The 20,485-nt window shown below is 48.0% G+C and overlaps 1 protein-coding gene across 1 annotated transcript in view; it reads right to left on the bottom strand.

Moving 5' to 3' along the window:
• Positions 1 to 20,051, bottom strand: part of LOC126516559 (retinol dehydrogenase 13-like) — a 39,769-nt gene extending 19,718 nt beyond the window's left edge. The window contains exon 1 of the mRNA XM_050166688.3: positions 19,644 to 20,051. Coding sequence (XP_050022645.1) covers positions 19,644 to 19,797 — 154 coding nt within the window. The 5' untranslated portion in view covers positions 19,798 to 20,051. The remainder of the gene's footprint in view (positions 1 to 19,643) is intronic.
• Positions 20,052 to 20,485: the final 434 nt, after the last annotated feature.

The following is a 20,485-nucleotide window of genomic DNA, read 5'->3' as shown; positions in this document are numbered from 1 at the left end:
TGCTTCTTTAACTGATTCTCAAAATTAGGCCGTTCTTCAGCGGTTACTTTTAAATGGCGGTAATTTCAAGTAAAGCTAATTGAGGCGTGCAGCTGTTTGCAGGATACGGAAAGTACCAACATTTATTCCCTTTTACATTCAGCTCACTTGAGCGATGTACTGGTGCTTGTTGCTTGAGGAACAGACATGACGAATCTGTTTGGCGAACTGACGCAGGCTGCTCGGCCCAAATTTTTGAGTGAAATATGCCTTTTGGAACGCATGGCTGCAGCCAGAAAGAAGCCGAAGCATCATTTATTAGTAGTATGGGACATATTGAAGATACCACCATTCCGCGGTGGAGGTCATGTGAGGCTTGTGGTGTTTTCCTCATGAGGGGGGAGGGGGGGTATGTGTTTTCTTTTACGTACTGACGAAGCTAACAGTTCTCAATTTGTATAATTAAATAACGCGAGATCGCGGCACGGTGAGGCAGAAGGTGTTCGAATTTTCCTTTTCATCGCAGCCTATGCTGCACTGTAGTGCCTCGAGTACACTTTATGCATTGCAATTGGCGCTGTAAAAACAGCACCAGGGTTTCAATTCTAAGTTGCAGTGAACTGATGGGTTTCGCGAACAATGCGTGTCTCGCCATAACGACAGTCGGTTGCTTCCGTTGCTTGAGGGCTGTGGTAGGCCATATTGTCGACAAAGGCTACTGAAGACCACTATGAAGGCCGCTGTGATACGATATGCATAGCGCCACTTGATTAGCTTTCGATGTTAATCACGAAACTTTTCTTTCAGGTGATTGTTGTTATGGTACTCGTGAAGCATTTACATGACCCGCCGTCGTGTTAACCGCCACGAGCCATGCGTTTTCTGGGTGCCTGATTCAGAGAACGATGAAAGCATAGCGGCAGACGTTTTCATGCAAAACGCGCCTAATTCTTCTTTTTACGCATTAACAAAGTGGTCATATTGACTAGAACAACTCACCAGAGTAATAAGAATAATTACGAAAGCTTCGCTGGGTAGTGTCCTTCTAACACGGATTTATAATGTATGTCAACGCGAAATACCAAGATTTTTCTTCCACGTAAAATGCAATATCCCTCATAGCTAAGTACAAAGTACCTCGAACGGCCAGTCGCACGGCAATTTTGCGTGTATTCGCGGGCCTCTTTCACGCTCGGAAAAACGCCTTTATGTAGCACGTATTGGCACTTTTAATCTAATTATGATATTTGAGAAGTTGATAAATTAATTAAGACTATTTTACAAATGGTTTTAGGCGCAAAAGTAAGACACGGACAACAGAATAAAAGACACGGACAGACGCACTGTCATTGTCTTTTGTTCTGTTGTCCGTGTCCTAGTTTTGCGCCTAAAGCCATTTCCAAAAGTAATGTATTAACTAGCCCGGCAGCAGACGTTACTAATTATGACTAATTATCTAATTAGGCGGAATAAAAAATAATTTGAGTATCTCGAAGCGACGGCAAACATCATTACCTTGGTTCTGTACAGCTACGTGGCATTCGCATATTTTGAAACACTTGCTTAAGTTAGCTGGGACACCCTGTATTCTGCGCGGATATATCTTGCCAGATATATTGTAGCCAAATATATTCTGCGCGAGCATACTGAAGACAGGTTACGAAGAGTGTCTGAAACTTCTTCTACTGCAAAATAAATAGGCTGAAAATCTGAACCTAGTACAGTTAACACGCATGAAGGACAACGGTGGCCTGATTTACGCTTCTAGCCTGTTATATCAGTTTGTTCTTGATCTAGAAAAAAAGATTTCAGAATGTGTTTCAGTTTGCTTAGGATGTCCAGAATACTGACGGCATGCTGGACATCCTAAGCCAAGTTAAGGCGAAGCAGAAAAACCAGCTTGGCTGCCCTGACCATTTCGAGGGCATTGCAGATGAGGTCACATTCTTTCTTTTTTTTTACTTCACCATTCGCGAAGCAGCCAAACACTTAAAGTTCAGTAGGTGCTGGGTTGAGCTCACGTCTATCTGACATGTAATTTGTGCTGCGAATCTTTGTAATGCTTTTGAACACATGTTAATGAGTGAAATAAAGAAATGTCCTTGTCATGTTGGATGCAGAGCACTATCTTGTACCGTAACCTCCTATATAATAAGCCTGCACCACAATTATATTGAATTCCCGTTAAACGCGTATTCCCATAATAAGCCGTTAATCGCGATCGCTGTGTACCGAAGGTTCGGAGCGCGGGTGGTAAATATGAATATATATATATATATATATATATATATATATATATATATATATATATATATATATATATATGTGTGTGTGTATATATATACTGGTTCTCAAAATATATACAAACAGCTAAGCCACACAGTGACTCCCCAGACTATTTTATGTTTGCATTAGCCAGAAATAAAACACGCACGTCAAAGCCGCAGCTGAAGTTACTGAAGGAACCGTACAATGCGGCTGAAGTTGCTAGGATGGATGGATGGATGTTATGAGCGTCCCCTTTGGAACGGGGCGGTGGGATGCACCACCAAGCTCTTGCTATTATGTTGCTTAATGTCCTACCTAGGTTAAAGAAGAAAAAAAAAGAGGAAAAAACACTATGAACTCCCACAACCAAATTTTCTGATCCCCCATTGCGAACTTTGCTTTTGTACGTCTCCGTTTTTTGTCGTTTCCCTACTTTTCTTCCTCCAATCGCTTTGCTCGTTAGCAACACAATGTCGTCCGCATAAACTAAACCTAGAAGCTGCTGCTCTACTACTGTACCCGCCTGTTGGTATGAGAAATTAAACCCGATATTACTTCCTTCTAGCGCCCTCTCCATCCTCACCATGTACATCATAAACAGCAGTGGGCATAAAGAGCACCCTGCCTCGGTCGATCCCTTGCTGATACGAACTTTCTCCTCGCTCCTCATCCCTTCCCATTCAACGCAAACGGTATTTTCTAGGTAAATCTCTCAAAAGCTGTAGACATTCGTCATCTAAGCCTTCCCCTTATTACTTATTACAAGAGAACCATCGTTCTTGCCATCTCTGTGACACTCCTTCAACAGTCACATGGAAATGCTTGAAGCTGTCGCTGCAGTGGCTCCCCCTCGCACGTCGGCGCCCTGGCAAAGGCAGCACACCACACCACTGCACCCGTCAACACCGCTGTAACGGCCTTCGAGCGGGTTTACGGGCCAGCGGGCGAGCGCAGACGCCACAGCGCATCTTGTACCGTGCATTCGCATTGCCGTCTACACTAGCCCGCTTGCTCGCTGAGCTATAACTTGCAGCGCGCTGCGGCGCGTTGGAACGGCGCGTTGCCAGTGTTCGACCCCCACGTCCACTTCCTGATCGCGGCCTCACAAGGCAGCAAGCAGGCTCTCCTGCTGCGGCTGCCGACCGGGTGCTCCTGGACGGCATCCCGGAGGTATACAGCAAAAGCCTGGCTCCATGCCCGGCCTGCTCAGCGTGCGGCTAGGCCAAAGTAGTATAGGAGCCCCTTTGTTTCTGCCCCGATTTCTCACAAATTTGAGGTGTCATTCCACCCTGTGTAGGTGGATAACCAGCGAAGCCGTAGAACATCTCACAGGGTTAGACAAAGGTACTTGTATTTATGTTTTCCCATCGTCGTATGTATTTCAGGCACGCATGACTCGATCCTGCGGGAAACAAACAGATAAACGAGCGAAGAAGTCTCTTTTAGTTTGACTGCGAAGAAGACACACAGAGCATCCTAGAGTTCCTCTTCATTCTTGAAACGTTCTGCTCAGGTCGCGCTCAATCTTCACAAGAAACATCAAAGGGGGGGGGGGGGGGGGGTAAGGATAAGGACCTTGCCAATACAAAATACCAAATTTGATTTTTTCTTATAGCTTTCCTTTCAGTCGGACGATCACTTGAAGGAAATCGTTGCTGATGAAATTATAGGCTCGGCGTTTAGATCCAACATACGTGTTTTCCATAGGCTATGCATTCCTATCAGTTCTCTGCCTCCATCTACAAAAACCTTCTTCTTCAAATAACGTTCAGAAACCTTGCCTGCGGTACTTTGGCTATACGTTCGAGAGACATCTTCGCGACACCCATTAATAGTCGCTTGTGTGACGTACCAGAAACAATAGAACACTGTCTTACGGGCTACAGAGATTCTACTTTATTTTGGGACGTGCTTCACCGAACTCTTCGCAAACACTTTTCGATTTAAATCCCCATTCAGTGCGATATTTGGCGCCAACTATGTAGTTGTGACGACGTACCATTAAGAATTTGTGAAGAGCAGGGCGCAAAGATCAGGACAGAAGAAGAGCACTAACGACAGGACCGGCTTCTTCTTCCGTCCAGAGGGTGTATTCTGTAAGAGTCCACCGATAGTGGACTGTCCATTTCGGCCGCTGCTGATTGGCTAGCGCCGCTCATCTCCTTCTCACTCGTACAGCTGCATCCAATCAGCAGCGGCCGAAATGGACAGTCCACTAGGTGGACTCTTACAGAATTTACTCTTACATGTTGATTGGCTGCTTGCTTGATTGATTAAACGGATCCGCTGCGCTCGCGGCATTCCGATGATGATGATGATTGTGATGATGATGCTGCTGCTGCTGCTGCTGCTGCTGCTGCTGATGATGATGATGATGATGATATTACAGTGATTTCTGTTTTCTCGTGTCCTCGTTATCCTCGTCCTCCTTGCGCTGCTGCCTTAGTATGTCGAACCAACTCAATGAAAAAAAAATCAGATTTTTTTTAGCCAAAACCACGATACAAATATGAGGCATGCCATAGTGGGGGACTCCGGATTAATTTCGACCTCCTGGGGTCCTTTAACGCGCACCTTATTCATGGTACACCGCGTTTTTTTTTTCTTTCTTGCATTTAGCACCCATCAAAACACGGACACCGCGGCCGAGATTCCATCCCGCGCCCTCGGGCCTAGCAGGGTAACGCCAAAGCCAATACGCCACCGCGGCGGGTAGCCCACCAACTGGTGCTCTCGTTCGTAAATTGACATTATCAGTACCTATATTAGGCGCGTGCGCGCGTTTGTGTGTGCGAGGGGAGATGATGATTGATCGCGTGATAACAATTCCTGAAGGAAACAAAGCACATTGCAATTTGATTTCAGAATCGAAGTTAAATTATGGGGTTTTACGTGCCAAAACCACTTTCTGATTATGAGGCACGCCGTAGTGGAGGACTCCGGAAATTTCGACCACCTGGGGTTCTTTAACGTGCACTTAAATCTAAGTACACGGGTGTTTTCGCATTTCGCCCCCATCGAAATGCGGCCGCCGTAGCCGGAATTCGATCCCGCTGCCTCGTGCTCAGCAGCCCAACACCATAGCCACTGAGCAACGACGGCGGGTGCCATGACATGGATATCGTGACATGCGTGTAACGTAGGTCATGAAACAGACGCCTACGTGTTGGTGCTGTTACGAACGTTTCGTTAACTTGGTGTGTACCAGAATCGGCGTGGTATGACAAGAGTGCATGACGAGGTCAGGACATCAGTGTCACGACATGCATGTCATAGAGGTTCTGTTATTTTTGCCAGATCACCGTAGGCGACATGTAGCTTTTATTTATTCTGTATAAAAAATGAGCAAGCGAGGCACCCAATCGTGTTAGTAAGATGCATTCACCGGAATATATACCACCTCTGCGCGAAATCCGTGTACGAACGAGCGAGCGGTTTATCCGCGAAAAAAAGAAAAACGACATCCTGCGTACTCCTGCATCCTGCGACTCCTCGCGGCGTATCTTTGTTTCTTTTCGTCCTCATCGCGGGGTCATTCATATTGGCGAATGTAAAAAAAAAAGAAAGAGAGCACGACATTTCAGGCGCACGCAGGGGTACCCGTGGTTATACTTAAGTTACGTTACCGCCTTCCACAGGATGTTAGTAAAAGACCAACAGAGAGAGAGGGGGAGAGAGATACAAATAAAGAAAATGGCGACCGTTCATTAACGCCGCTGTGTTACCCGAAAACTGCAACAAGAAGGAAGAAAAAGAAAGATGTCATCGAGTTCAGCCAACCAAGCGCTGACGTCGTCCGCTGACGCTGCTTTTCGTGTTACCTATAGCTGTTTCGTTTCCCTTACCGCAGACAAGCAACTCAAAAAGTCAACAGCAGCATGGGGGCTGCGCAGACGGACGATGACGTCGGCACATTCGGTTTCACTTTTACTGGCCTTTCTTTTTGCTTCTCTTTTCTCCCCTTCTTGTGCATTTTATGTCGCATTATATTTAGCCGCCCCCTGATGCCGCATGTACCGCGAGGGTCGTTTACACCTGCAATCTGCTGCCGCCGAAAGTACGCGCAGGTTATTTGGGAAGGCGCGCGCGCGTTGTTCGCTCCGGCGGGCACCGGCCATCACCCTGGCGCACGGACGGTGTGCGTGCACCCTCTCTTGATCCAAGCCTGCAGCATGCGTGCGTGCGTGTGTGTGGAGAGGTCGTCGATGGCGAACGCGACGGTTTTTTTTTCTTTTTTTTTTGCTCTCGATGGTGGATATTTGGATCCACCAGTGTCGTGAGACAGGTAGCGCACAGGATTCGTGTCGAAGGTCCCGGGCTCGTCCTCCTCTATATATATCTATGTATATATAGCGCGAAACTGGCACCCCGAACTGGCGGGAACCACACACACAGTTCTCGAAGTGCAGGGCAAATCTACAGGATGACCAAGTCATGCGCGGGGGTATATATGGGTGGCTACTGATTATTGGGACGTCCTGTATAGCGGTGCCGTGCTTCACCGTTAAAATTCCAGCGACGATTATCCGTTCTCCCGGACGTATCATCATCATCATCACCACCACCACCACCACCACCACCACCACCACCACCACCACCACCACCACCACCATCATCATCATCATCATCATCATCATATTATTATTATTATTATTATTATTATTATTATTATTATTATTATTATTATTATTATTATTATTATTATTATTATTATTTTATGTCCATTGCAGGACGAAGGCCTCTCCCTGCGATCTCCAATTGCCACTGTTCTGCACCAACCGATTCCAACTAGCGCCCGCAAATTTACTAATTTCGTCGCACCACCTAGTCTTCTGCCGTCCTCTACTGCGCTTTCCTTCTCTTGGTATCCATTCTGTCACCCTAATGGTCCAACGGTCATCCAATCTGTGCATTACGTGACCTGCCCAGCTCCATTTGTTTCCTCTCGATGTCAATTAGAACATCGCTATACCCGTTTGCTCTCTGATCCAAACCGCTCTCTTTCTGTCTCTCAAAGTTATGCCTAGCATTCTTCGTCCCATCGCTCTTTGCGCGGTCCTTAACTTGTTCTCAAGCTTCTTTGTCAGTCTCCAAGTCTCTGCACCATATGTCACCACCGGCAATATGCACTGATTGTGTACCTTCCTTTTCAATGATACCGGTAAGCTTCCAGTCAGGAGCTCACGATGGCTGCCGTATGCGATCCAACCATTTTTATTCTCTGAATTTCCTTCTCGTGGTCAGGGCTTCCTGTGATTAGTTGACCAAGGTAAACGTACTCCTTCACAGACTCTAGAGGCTGACTTGCGATCTTGAACTGTTGTTCCCTTGCCCAGTTATTTATCATTATCTTTGTCTTCTGCATATTAATCTTCAATCCCACTCTTACACTCCCTGTTAAGGTCCTCAATCATTTGTTGTAACTCGTCCGCAGTGCTGCTGAATAGAACAATGTCATCGGCAAACCGGAGGTTGTTGAGGAATTCGCCGTCGATCCTTACTCCCAAAGCTTCCCAGTTTAGTAGCTTGAATGATTCCTCCAAGCACGCAGTGAATAGCATTGGGGAGATTGTGTCTCCTTGTATGACCCCTTTCCTTGTAGGGTATCTTCTACTTGTGTAGAATTAAGGTGGCTGTGGGATCTCTGTAGATATGTTCCAGGGTATTTACGTAAGCGGTCTGTATTCCCTGATTACGCAATGCCTCTATGACTGCTGGTATCTCTACTGAATCAAATGCTTTTTCGTAATCTACGAAAGCCATATAGAGAGGCTTATTGTACTCTGCGGATTTCTTGATAACCTGATTAATGACATGGATACGTGTTGCAAATTCAATCGCGCATAGGCGGCAGGAGAACCCAGCACCTCGGAGGTCGGTGTCCCATAGGTCTTATTGAATGTCCCAAAAAATTCTTGCCAGCGTTCAGCGCGTTCCTGTATGATAACAGTGCAACAGAGCAGGACACGGGTATGTGTGACAACAAACCGAGGACGTCGCGGACGTCGAGATTATGCATTCAGGGCGGAAGGGACGCCAACATGTTTTCCGACAAGCGCGCGTGTGCCAGCGTGTGGCACGCAGCCAGAGACGGTACAGCGCTGCGGTTCTCGACATGGCACGAGCGAAGGAGTGGTGATTTAAAGGGGGGGGGGGGGGGGGGCGGGGGGACGCGCGTCTTCTTCAAGGATGTCGCTCTTTTGCGAACGCGCGCTGATGACGTCGCTTTCGCCCCGATTAGCTGTATACCTAAAACTAGCAAGCGGCGCGCGGAAGACTCGCGCGACGCACCCAAAACACTTGCAAGTTGCGCAATCCTCTGTCCAATATACGCTGCGAGCAGGGAAGCTCGTGGAGCAGTTTATACGCGGCGTCCTGACGCGACAAAACGCCACGCAGTCGCCGCATCGCGGACTCGCCCGCGTGATGTGGCATATGACACGTCACTCTCCCGCAGAGCAAGGTCTTTTTGGATGCTGCAGCGGAGGGTATACGAACACCGCCGCGTCAGTCTCGGCTATTATTGGCACGAGCGGGAGGCAAACAACATGTCGGTTGCCGGGGCTTCGACCGGCAGTCGTATATCTGTCCCCTAGGTGCTATACATACACGCTCCTGGAGGCCTTGTCCCTTCGTCACTCGATTGACTGAACCAAGGAAAACTACGCCATCTTCGAATGGGCGACCGTTAAAAAAGGAAAATGCACAGCAGGCGTGCTGGGAACTCATTTGCGCGGTAGGGACTGCTTGTCTCGTGTTTGACTTTGTTTTTGAGAGCTCTCGTGCTCCCCTATGAAGAAGTGCTCGGCAATATGGTCTAACAAGGGATGCGTCATGCAGCTAGGCCGAGCCAGCGTTTCGACAAGGGGACTCTTCTCCGTCAGGGCCCTTCGTCTTCGCCGTCTTCCCTCGACGAAAACTTATTGTCGAAACGCTGGCTCCAGCTTGAGATATCTTGACTGACCACTGCATGTTGATCACTTCAATCCTCCATCTTACCGTGAAACTTTGGTTAGTTCGGATCCCCGAGACAACATACCTTTACTCTCAAAACTTCTGAAGAAAAAAGAAGGATTTAAAAGAATTACAGACACTCCACGCGCATTTGGAAACCTATGTAAAGCGAAGATCTTGCGATGCGCGGTATGCTAAATTATGTAATACTGCTTATCTTCTGCAACCTGCTTAACGTGCCTGTCCCCCCCCCCCCCCCTATCAACAAGACGCGGGGAGGGAAAGCCTCACCGCGTAACGCACGTGGATCATCATCATCATCAGCCTATTTTATGTCCACTGCAGGACGAAGGCCTCTCCCTGCGATCTCCAATTACCCCTGTCCTGCCCCAACTGATTCCAACTAGCGCCTGCGAATTTCCTCATTTCATCGCCCCACCAAGTCTTCTGCCGTCCTCGACTGCGCTTCCCTTCTCTTGGCACCCATCCTGTAAGCCATTCTGGCACGTGGTTCGCGCGACTGCATATTACCCCGTCTCTGGAGTCGGCCCATCTTTCATCATGCCATTTCCAGAATCAGTCGAGTTTACTATTGCACTATCTCCAGGACCGGCCCACCTTACTCGGCAAGAAGCCGACCGAGCAAACGCGCCAAACACCATGAAGAAAGGCATAGAAAGCTTTAAGAACTTATGCGCTTGAAGGTGAATATTTGTTGCACTGAGGCTATTTCGGTACCGTTCCTTGTTTCATTGCTTAACTCCGTAGTGAACAAAGCCGGTACGGCGTAGCACAAATTTCTTTTCAGGAGTTCGAAGGAAAAAGCTTCACCATTCAGCGGTGCCCAATAGAGACCTTAAATGTAAAGCAGTCGCGCTCATATGCAAACACATCAGCCATTGCGTTATCCGGAATATAATGCACGAGAATCAAAGCACCGTAGAATGCCCGCTTTCTGGGAAGCAACACTTTCTGTTTGAGAGGCCACCGGCCACTTTATGCCGATGAATATGCCAGTTTTCGTCAGAATACGAAAGGGTTAGGTAGGTTTATCTATAGGCTGTCAGTCAGTCTTCTGGGAAGGCAAGCACCTTAGAACGCCAAGTAGATCAACAGACGGCAGCTGCTCTTGACGATAGTGGCAGCCATGCACGTGATATAGTTAAGGTGTTCTCGACGCGAGATCTCCCCACCCTTCTCACACAAACACTTCTGAGATACTTTGAATACTGGAAATTGACGTAACTCCAGCCACTAATGCGAAGCCTCAGAATCTGCACACTGCCCATCCATAGTTTGTGCGTCCGCGTCATTATTGTTGAGAAAGCGCGACAATGCCTGGCTACAGCTGTCGATCTTCTCTGCAAGAGCCGGCTTCTTCTGCGCGCAAGGAATTCCACATCGGACAGGCAGCGCGTGTGATCGCCGGTGGAACTATAGCCACCCTCCAAGATGAAGGAAAGTTGATGCAATCATCGGGAATCGAAACCTGACGAGCACAGTTAGAGGAGATTAAAATGACGATCCGCGGCGCTGGCATCGAGGCACTCCGCTTTCATGAGATGTTGGCCACCTAGCACGGGCCATATATGTTAATGGCGTTACCGTATAGGCAGCCTAACATAGCGTCCTCTAGCTGTACGCTTGAAACCAATGAGTGCCACATGATAATGTTCTATACTGCGATGCAGCGAGCCTGAGAGCCTTCTATGTACCGTCGCGAAGAAAATTCGCACTTTTACGTGCGCCAACGCATCCGTCCTTCCGTTATTTTGTGCGTAGTATTGCATTCGTTTTCAGTCGGTCTATAATCGGTCGGTCGGTCGCTCGTTCGTTTGGGAAGCCGAGCAGTATGCAGCAGAGAAAAAGACATGCTGTTAAGAACGGCCAGCTGCAGTGCAAGTTTACCACCCAGTTACAACTATGGCGGCAACATTTCGGCGCTGTTAAGAACGGCCAGCTGCAGTGCAAGTTTGCCACCCAGTTACAACTATGGCGGCAACATTCCGGGAGCGTCGCCGCCAACTTCTAGCCACAGCGTGACTAAATCGACTTTGTGTCGGGGAACAATATGGGCATCCCCCACTCTCCGTCGCTTCAGCTAGGATGCGTTCGATGAAGCAGGCTTTGTGCTGAAACCGCCACCAACCCCTAGCCTCATCGCCGTTGTGACGGGATGAGTTCCGCGGGCCAACTATTGTTCCCAAACTCCCCAACGCGCTACTCGGAACGGCTCCGAGTTCTACGGGGCCCCTCTGACGTCGGCTCCGGACATTCGAACGTGTGTGCATTTGTGTGTGTAGACCGTCCTGCGGGAAGGCGGGTAGTTTGCGATGACGAAACGAACGTTCGCATCACCTTGTATCGGGACAGGACCGAGTGTTTAAAAACCGCTGTTGTGCGGCTGCTCAGGACACTCTCAAGCAGTCGTGTTAGACTGATGCACTTTCTCAAACAGTCATGTTAGACTGATATAAATACTGTAAATAAACCCATATTCCTCGTTCTCGATGAGAAGCAGTCCTTCCCTTCATCAACGTCCTCAGCGTGGATAAGTTGGACGACGGCATAGGCCAGCTACCTTCTAATACATGCCCGACTCCAATCTTGACAACGGATCACGAGCGATGGGATTGAGCCCCCAATCCTGATAACTGGCTGACAGCGGTGAGATGGACTTTGCGACGTGGTGCTGTGACTGCGGTGAGTGCTTGGTTCTTGCTTTGACTCTCTAGGCTTCATTTTGTGGTTGTTTTGTTTAGAACAGTAGGGAAGCTAGATTATTGAGTGTTAGCTATGTTGTGTTTTCCTAGCTAGATTTAGAGAGCAGAATCAAGGCAGTAAAGCAGCAATCATGGAGTTAAGGACACTGCTGAGAGACGAATTGTTGATTGTTGGTGAGGAACTTGGCCTAGATGTACGCAAGGAAATGCTAAAATCGGAATTATTGGAGCTAATTTCCGAAAAGGCAAGTGAGGAAGAAATTGAAATGGGGTTTGAACTTCTGGAAAAAAGAAGAGAAACGGGACAGAGAAAGGGAGGAACGGGACAGAGAAGAACGGGAAAGAGAAATAGAAGAACGGGACAGAGAGAGAGAGGAACGCGATAAAGATCGCGAGTTAAGAAAAATGCAACTTGAACTTGAAAGCAAACGTTTGGAGTCGTCTCAAGGAAGTGAAGGCGCTCTGGGACGACCAAGTGAGGCAGAATCGTACCGCATGGACAGGCTATTAAAGCCATTTGAGGTCGGGACCGACATAGGCTTGTTCCTAAGCAATTTTGAAAGGACTTGCGAAAAGATGAACTTCGGCCCGAGTACATGGCCACAGCGGCCATGTACAGCGCACACAAGACATAAGCAAGATTGGCTAGTTCAGTAGATTGCCATTTTGGGACTTTTACGACGTTTATTGGACGGTAAAATACTATTTATAACGTCACTGGGTGACGCCACACATTTCTGTATGCATATCTCACTCCTTTTTATGCGAATTCCACAACCATAGCTACGTACAGGTGTCCTCTTTCCGTGTGCATTGTCCATGCGTAACTTTTTCGGTCAGCAGTCTGTGCATGTACCAGTCCCAGCCAGTCGGTGCTGTAAGTTGTGACGTCACAGCACGATAGAGATGTGGTTTAGGAACTGGAATGTGCTGCTGCAACTTTCCCTTCAGCGTTACGTGGGTTTATGGCGCATGTAATGTCAGCTGTTCGTAAGAGCCATTCATTTGCTATTCCAGAAATGTGAGCTATGCTTAAACTAAGCTTAATGCTAGCGTCGTTTCAAAAGCGTAATTGAAACCGTAGCTTAATGTTCTAAACAGCAGATGGTGCAAAGACACAACGTACAGCAAAAAAGAAAGAAAGAATAGAAGAAAAAAGAAAACTACAGACGAAAGAGCTGAATGAAAAGAACGGGCGAGGTTTTTAAAAACGGCTATTACAGAATCATCGATGCAATCCAGCGCTGAGCTCGTCATAAATTTTGCAGGAACACAGCGAGTCCGTCGGTTACAACGCAGTGCGGTGCCCGCGACGTCGTGTGCAGATTGCCCAAATGCAATGAATATTTTAGCTGAGACAGTCTCAGAGGCCCGAACCAGTACAGCGGGTCTACCCTTACTGAAATTACGCGCGTAGAGACGTTGAATTTCGTAACAACTGCTGTCCAGCTGGTCCGCAAGACAAACTGCCAGACGTTGGATGTTCGAGATGCGACATTTCGGAGGGCGTTGTAAAACACCAAACGATGTTGAAACGACGAATTCAATTTGCACTGTAGTAATCTTTATAACACTTTATTCTTATAGACGTAGGCAGTCACGACCACATAAAGCCAACAGAAAACTAAGTCCACGAAAGCGAAGGAAACGATGGATGCTATACATTCTTCGATACGCAATTAGACGTTTCAGATGAACTCTCTCAAGCGTTCTTGAAAAAATGATGCACAGTTAAACGAATTCCCGCACTGCTTTCCTACTCAGGTCGAAATCAGAGAGATGGCTCGTACAGCATCATCGGTCAAACAATTTTTTTTTCTATCGCTAATGTGCTTAGTTCCCGCATCCTTAAATAAGTTGGCAGTTCAGTAGCGAAGTCATACTGTCACCATTGAAACTGAGAGATGCGTTTCTAGATAATGTTCTAGGTTTTTGCCTCCCCCCCTCACGGATAAGTGCGCGGCAGACCCCGATTGTTAAAAACATTACCTTGCTTGTGTTGGTACGTTCAAGCTCCCCCCTCTCTTTTTTTATATGTGTGTTCATTCCATGTATGCAATACGTTGTATTGGTGGTACTATGATCAGTTCCCTTACTGTTGCATTGTGCTGTGCGACTGTATGAGTGTACTTATTTTTTCCGTGTAACATTGAATATGTTTTTGTAATGTCTATCGCCTGCTTTTCTCTTCTTATTTAGGAGAACAGAAATGAAAGCACTGGCGCCGCCGGTGGGATTCGAACCCGTATCCTCCGCATTACGCGTGCGATGCTTTATACCCAATACACGTGCGTATCGTCGATCTCCTTTGAACAGGCTATCACGAGCCACCAGTTCAAGAAGCAACGATCTTCCCTGTAATTAAGTATGCTTACAAACCATACGTACGTATTGAGTGCACTCTCGCAAAAAAAAAATAGAGTGTATCAATCAATAGGCAAGGCCGACACATAACCGCAATCGACGGCGCCAACGGTATTCTGTCCCACGGTCAGTGTACGCTGTTCTTTTTTTCTCTTATGTCGGTGAGTTAGTTGCACAAACAAAGAGGAAGTCCTTCCTCTAGTGCGCGAACTATCCCACGCCCGAGCTGTGCACGCCCAGAAAAAAGTGTGCCATTGCCCACTGACTGTACTATACATACGTACACGCATCGCGAGTGTGTGCAAGGGCAGGGCAGTGAGAGGGAAAGGGGAACGCAGCGGAGCGAGCTTATTTATTTCGTATACTCTATAGAATTCTGGAGAGGCAAACGGCCAACCACGCAATTCAGACAGCGCCTGCCGCGGAACCGGTACAGATAGCCGCGGTTGCGCGGAGGCGGCTTTCCTTACAGCTGAGCTGAGCTCCTGGTCGTTTTCTATGCGATGCCGAAGTCTCGAAAAAGCGCCACAGAAGCTGGCGAATGTTTACCACTACACAAGACTTGATCGTATAGCGTGCTGTGGGAGTATACGTATAGTCGACGCTGACAGCCGTTTTGTTGTCGTTTTCCCAGCGAGTTCGAAATTCTGTGCAAGCACTAAAACATTCACCTTAAGTGCGTGCAGCCAGGGACAATCTATTGTGGAGCGCGGGAGCAGCGGGAAGATTGGAATTTCTTCGCGGTCTATACAAGCATGCAAGCTTGGTGGAACTCGGCAGTGCAACCTGAAGCTTTGCACGCTAGCATCGCAGTTTATGCATGGACCAGTCGCTTTCTGGCTGCCCTTTATAGCGGAGCGACGAATTTCAGTCTCTTTTGGCAGTCGGCCACATTTTGTTTCCGACTTTATGCGTCCGGCTTGGCGACAAAGCAGTTGCCGGGTTCGTATATTATAAGCAGCGAAAGCTAAGAGGCTCATCGGACAATCGAGAACCAGGACCGCTTGCGTGTCTGAAAGAGAGAGAGGGGGGGTGGAGGAGGCTATGCTGGCGGTACGCCGCTAATTCCACCGATTATAGCTGCGGAGTTGGACAACCCCTTCTTCTGATTCTAGTTCCACACGATTGGACTAACGCAAACCGCAGCTTTCTCTACTTGGCACGTAGTCGACTCTGCCTATACACCACTTATTTCTTTCAGTCCCTTTGTAGACACTGTAGCGTATATATGCGACTGGCATATGTTCAGCTTCGGGTAAATTGAGCCCGAATCTCCACTCAAGTACTCGTGCAGCTTCATTTCACGTCATGTTGCCACAAAGGACTTTTTTTTAAGAACTACCTTCATTATTTGATGGTGTGTTCGACGTGACAGTAAACGATGGCGAAAGGTTTATTTCTTTCTCACTTTCTTTTCATCTTTTTTTTTTTTGCGCAAGCCTTGCAGGCAATAAGTGCGCCATGTTCACAGATCCACTCAGTCAATTCTGTTTATAAAACAGACGTACACAATACAGTGCGTGCACAATACATCTACATTATTTGCCCCGTAATTAGGTGCGCTCACTACAAAACCCACTAACCGTATCGTTCCACCACTTTGGCTGTCTTCCAGCATATACTGCGACGCCTTGGAATTGTGCAACTTTTATATTAATTGATGGTCCGTCACAATGTCATCGATGAAGGCGATATACGGTAAAACATCTTTATGCTAAGTGGCCGAAACTTTAAAGTTCGCATCACCCGGAAATTTGTATTAACCGTGATCGTTTCACCGAGATTCGACTGCATACGTAGATGCAAATATTCTAACGTGGACACGTGACCGCTCATCACCAATATAGCTTTAGACTGCACTCTGTTACTCTCGCGTTTTCGCACAGTGACTGTATGCACGCGTTATCGGGCTCGCATTTGCCGTTTTCATTTCCCCCTAAAACAACTTACGCTTGAACATAACGTGCAGCTTTACGGACATCCCAAGTGCACAAGATAGAATAGCACATTGGTCCTTTCCAGTCTTTCGCTACGGAATGACACTTAAAAAGCAAAGAAACAATAAGAAAGAAATGATGTATGGTGGATCAGGTGTCATATTTTGCAACGATCCATGCCATTCTCGAACACAGCCGCGTTACGCTCGAGGTCGGTCACACGACACGACGGGTGATAATAAATAACGATAATGACACAGCACGAGAGCGATACAGTATATCATTCTTCAATCGGAAAACGTTTTTGTCGCATCCACTGCGCGCTGTTTAGTCGCGTAAGACGAGGCTGGTGCAGTCTGCACTTGGCAAATCGGCTTACGTGTACTTGGTAAACGTCAGGCACAACCACAACAGAACGCTGCGCGCGCGCTACTGCGGTGCAGTGGATGTGCAAATTTATACCGTAAATAGGCTTTTTCCCAGACATCTATAACTAGTCATAATTAATATTACCGGTTCCCGCTAGTAGCGCTGTTCAAACTTAGTGAGAAGATTTTTGAAAGCTTCGATTTGGTGGCAGAAACAGACGACGACGCTGGGATGGTGGCATTTTGTCTGCCACGCTATACGCCTTCGATCATTATGATGCCGCTTTCTCCGCAGCCCGCGCCTGCCGCTAATCGCCTTTCTGTTCGCCGCATTGACATTACGTGGCGTTGTATAAGGGCCCTGAACACGAACCGTTAACAATACCACCGGCTTACCACCAGGTGCACTCTACACATCCAGCGTTCTCTGGTCTGTATATATACACTCATGCTCACGTCTGCAAGCTCGCACCACCGGCGACCGTCTCGGCAATGCAGCTTTGGACGCTGCTTCGGAGCCCTCGTTCCGTGGGCTCGAGAGCCTACCCGAAATAGACCCCCACCGTCGGGAAGTTGAAACTTAAACCCGCCGGGGCCTAGCTCACCGCTGCTAAATGTGTCCGCCCGGACTCCCCCGCTCCCACCGTGCGACCGAGGGCGGCCCCATACGCTATCCAGGCACCACACACACGCACACACTTTGGCCGAGAATCGGCTCTGAGAAAAGCACACGCGCAGGGCCTCTTGCGCGTTTACACACCCTTAACCGGAGTCGAAACAATGGCGAAAACAGCCGGTCAAGGCCACTCGTTTTCGACGCCTGGACGTCGGACTGCGGCCTCGCGGTTCTCGCAGGCCAGATATACACACCGCCACATGTGCAACGATCCGCTTGGCACGGTTCGGTGTCCACGACGCGAGGAGGCCGAGACTGATAGCGTCGTAAATCTGTGCAGGAAGCCGCCGAAACAATGTGGCTGCGCGTAACAACAACGGAAGTGTCAACTTGTTTTGCTGCATTCTCCGCTATATAAAGGTTATGGCCTCGAAAATAACGTTATAACGTCCGGAAGGCAAGAACAACGGCACTTGGACGCTTGGCAAGTAATAGCCAGACACGAAGGAGGTGGGTGTATAACCACTTGCACGTGTCGGTGTTTTAGCCACGGCGAAGGGAATTCAAGTACGACGAGCCGCTAAGCCTTCACCGTGAAGCTTAAACAGAAAATATAAACTCTTTTGCGGCCCATAAATATATATAGTCTTCAAGAGTACATATATTACAATAATAGAGAGCTTTAGGGTAATGGACGCAAGCCGCACCCAAGCGTTGGGTACGCAAACTCAATTGCGGGCCATTCGCGCTCTTTTGTGCTCGCTTTGAGTTCCTTTGCACGCCAAGCAGTTTGCGCCCGCCAACGCTTGGGTGCGCCTTGCGCACCCTAGCCTAAAGCGCTATTTTGTAAGAACGCATGTCGTGCGTACTGTACATGCCGGCGATTCTCGTTCAAAGTGGTATGTCTCGTCCAAATGTGCACTATATTACCGACCACGCTTTTAGGCCGCCGCATACAACAAGCCCTCGTTATAACGAAGTCATCGATAACGAGAGCTGTACTTCGTTATAAACAGTATTTCGTCAAAAGCAAAGGTTCTAAAAGAGTAAAAGTAGGGCGGGACCCGCACTCTGAGAGCGCGGGAGCTTGTAAAACGTACGCTGAAGCGCGCCCACGCTCGATATCGTGGACAAGCCAGGGCAGATATTCTGCTGAAGCTCGCGAGCAGCTCTCGGCTATCATCGCGTGATACAGTTAGGCCTAAGCAGCTGCCACCATTTGGTGGAGTTACCATCGCAGCGCTCTTTGCCGCTCCAGGAAGATACGAAAGTAAAGTATCCCTGCGTATGCTGCACAGTGTGGTCGCGAGTGCCAGTGATATCCCGCAATTCGCATTTCGTACAAAGCGGATACCGGCACCACTGCACTTCGAGTAAACCGGTACAAAATGCGACCATGACTGCGAAAAACTTCGCATGAACCGATATTGCGGATAAATCTACTTAATTTTAACGAGAGTATGTATTTGATATTTTCACTTTTTGCATTCTTAAAACTTTGGAGGGCAACAGTAGTTTACTAATACTGTTTACAGGTTCGTTTTTGGTGGTAGTTGTTTACGTTCCTGCAAAACTATCTACAGGAAAGGCCTAGATCTTCACCAAGCCCGCATTCCTTTTTTTCTGCAGAATCCTACGTGCACCTTTATATATTACATGCGCAGCCTCATTAGAATGATTAATATAAAGTTGCCAATGTAAGAGCGACTTCCTAACTCTAGAATTTCGCTTGAACAAAATAAGGGCTATGCCGAAAACACTTTTCCCAAAAAACCTCCGAGACTGCATATGTCTGCGCATGTTACAAAACAGCCTCCGTAAGAAGTAAATATTTCACAAACATAACAGTTGTGGTTATAAGCGACTTTTGCAAAATGCTTTCGCGCGCAGCTAACAAGAGATGGCCGACCATACACTAGAATGTTGGAACAGCAGACACCTCCTCGCGAAAACACTCATGAAACCAACGCCATAGCCACCGATAAAACCAACTTATGCAAGGTCGTTCTTTTTTGCGCTCTCTCGTATCCTTGAGTGTGCCGGAAGACAACCTAACAGGGCTGTGTTCACAACGTTAATACTACGATATGCAACAAGTGTAGGTGAAAGCTGACAACAGCGAAGTTACGTTGCGAATATACGAATGCTTAGCCTGGAACATTTTTCTTTTTGGTTCCTTGCAGCAAGTCGCTCTCAAGGATGGGAATGCCTTTCCCACCTTTCTTTTGTCGAGCTTCATTAAGAATTCAAAGCCTTCTTTTACACATATCTACACAACTTGTGCAAATTAACGTTTACGGCGCTTAGCTAAATCTTCAGCGTTTCCAAGCTGTAGCCTCGGGCTTGTCTCGGTTATTGTTCGCCAAGCACAATGATGTACAAAATCCAAAAGCCCAGATGATGCCACGTGCCAGGAACTTCGAGTACGACTTACCTGTCACAACAATGGTCTTTCCTTCAAGAGAGTCGTCGCTGTGGAAGAATTCGGTCCTTCGAATGATATGCTTGGCCAAACAGAGCAGTCCGACGAGTAGGGAACACGGAAAGAGTAAATAGAAGGCATACTCGGAAAGCGTTCCTTCCATCATCTTGAGGCCGTCAGCACCGCGAGTTCAGGTAGAAAAAAAAAATCGCCACAGAACAAGCTTCCTCCCAGGAACAAGAGATAATAGAAAAACTATAAAAGAAAAAGGAGAGAATCCACACTTCGACCGTGCACAGAAAAAGTCGCAAATGCCGCGCTGCAGCAGCAGATGCGACAACGCACGGCCGCGAACACGTCGTCTGCTGCACACAGAAGACCGCGTCGTCTGCTCCGGGCGAAAGAGCGGGAGGCGGCGGCAAGCTTCCAGGAAAGTCCGCCAGAGGTCGCCTCCTCTCGAGAAGCAAAACAAAAACCTGGGACGGAGCCATTGGCGGCCCTTCGCATGTAATTCCGTGCCGCCCACTCCCAAAACCGGGCGTCGGGAGGACCCACTTCCTCTGCCTTCCTGCCATTCTACGTGGGCGCTGGTGTATATATAGAGGCAGAATGCCGTGTGTATAAAGCTCGGCCGGCGTAAGCGCGCTCCGCACCCGACCCTCAACGCGCCCGCCGCGACGCCATGTTCCTTGCTTCTAAAACGCGTTTCTTCCAAACACATTTTCAGCGGACTAAGGAAGACAGTGGGCGCCTCTGCCAAGTTTGACACAGCCATTGAACACCGATTTCTCTTGCAGGGAGGCCTAATTTTCGTGAAGTTTCATTATCTAAAACCAACATCACTGGAGCTAAGA

The sequence above is a fragment of the Dermacentor andersoni genome, chromosome 3, assembly GCF_023375885.2.
Source record: "Dermacentor andersoni chromosome 3, qqDerAnde1_hic_scaffold, whole genome shotgun sequence".
Classification (NCBI taxonomy): domain Eukaryota; kingdom Metazoa; phylum Arthropoda; class Arachnida; order Ixodida; family Ixodidae; genus Dermacentor; species Dermacentor andersoni.
Note: the sequence above shows the minus strand (reverse complement) of the source record. Positions and strands in the feature narration are given on the sequence as shown.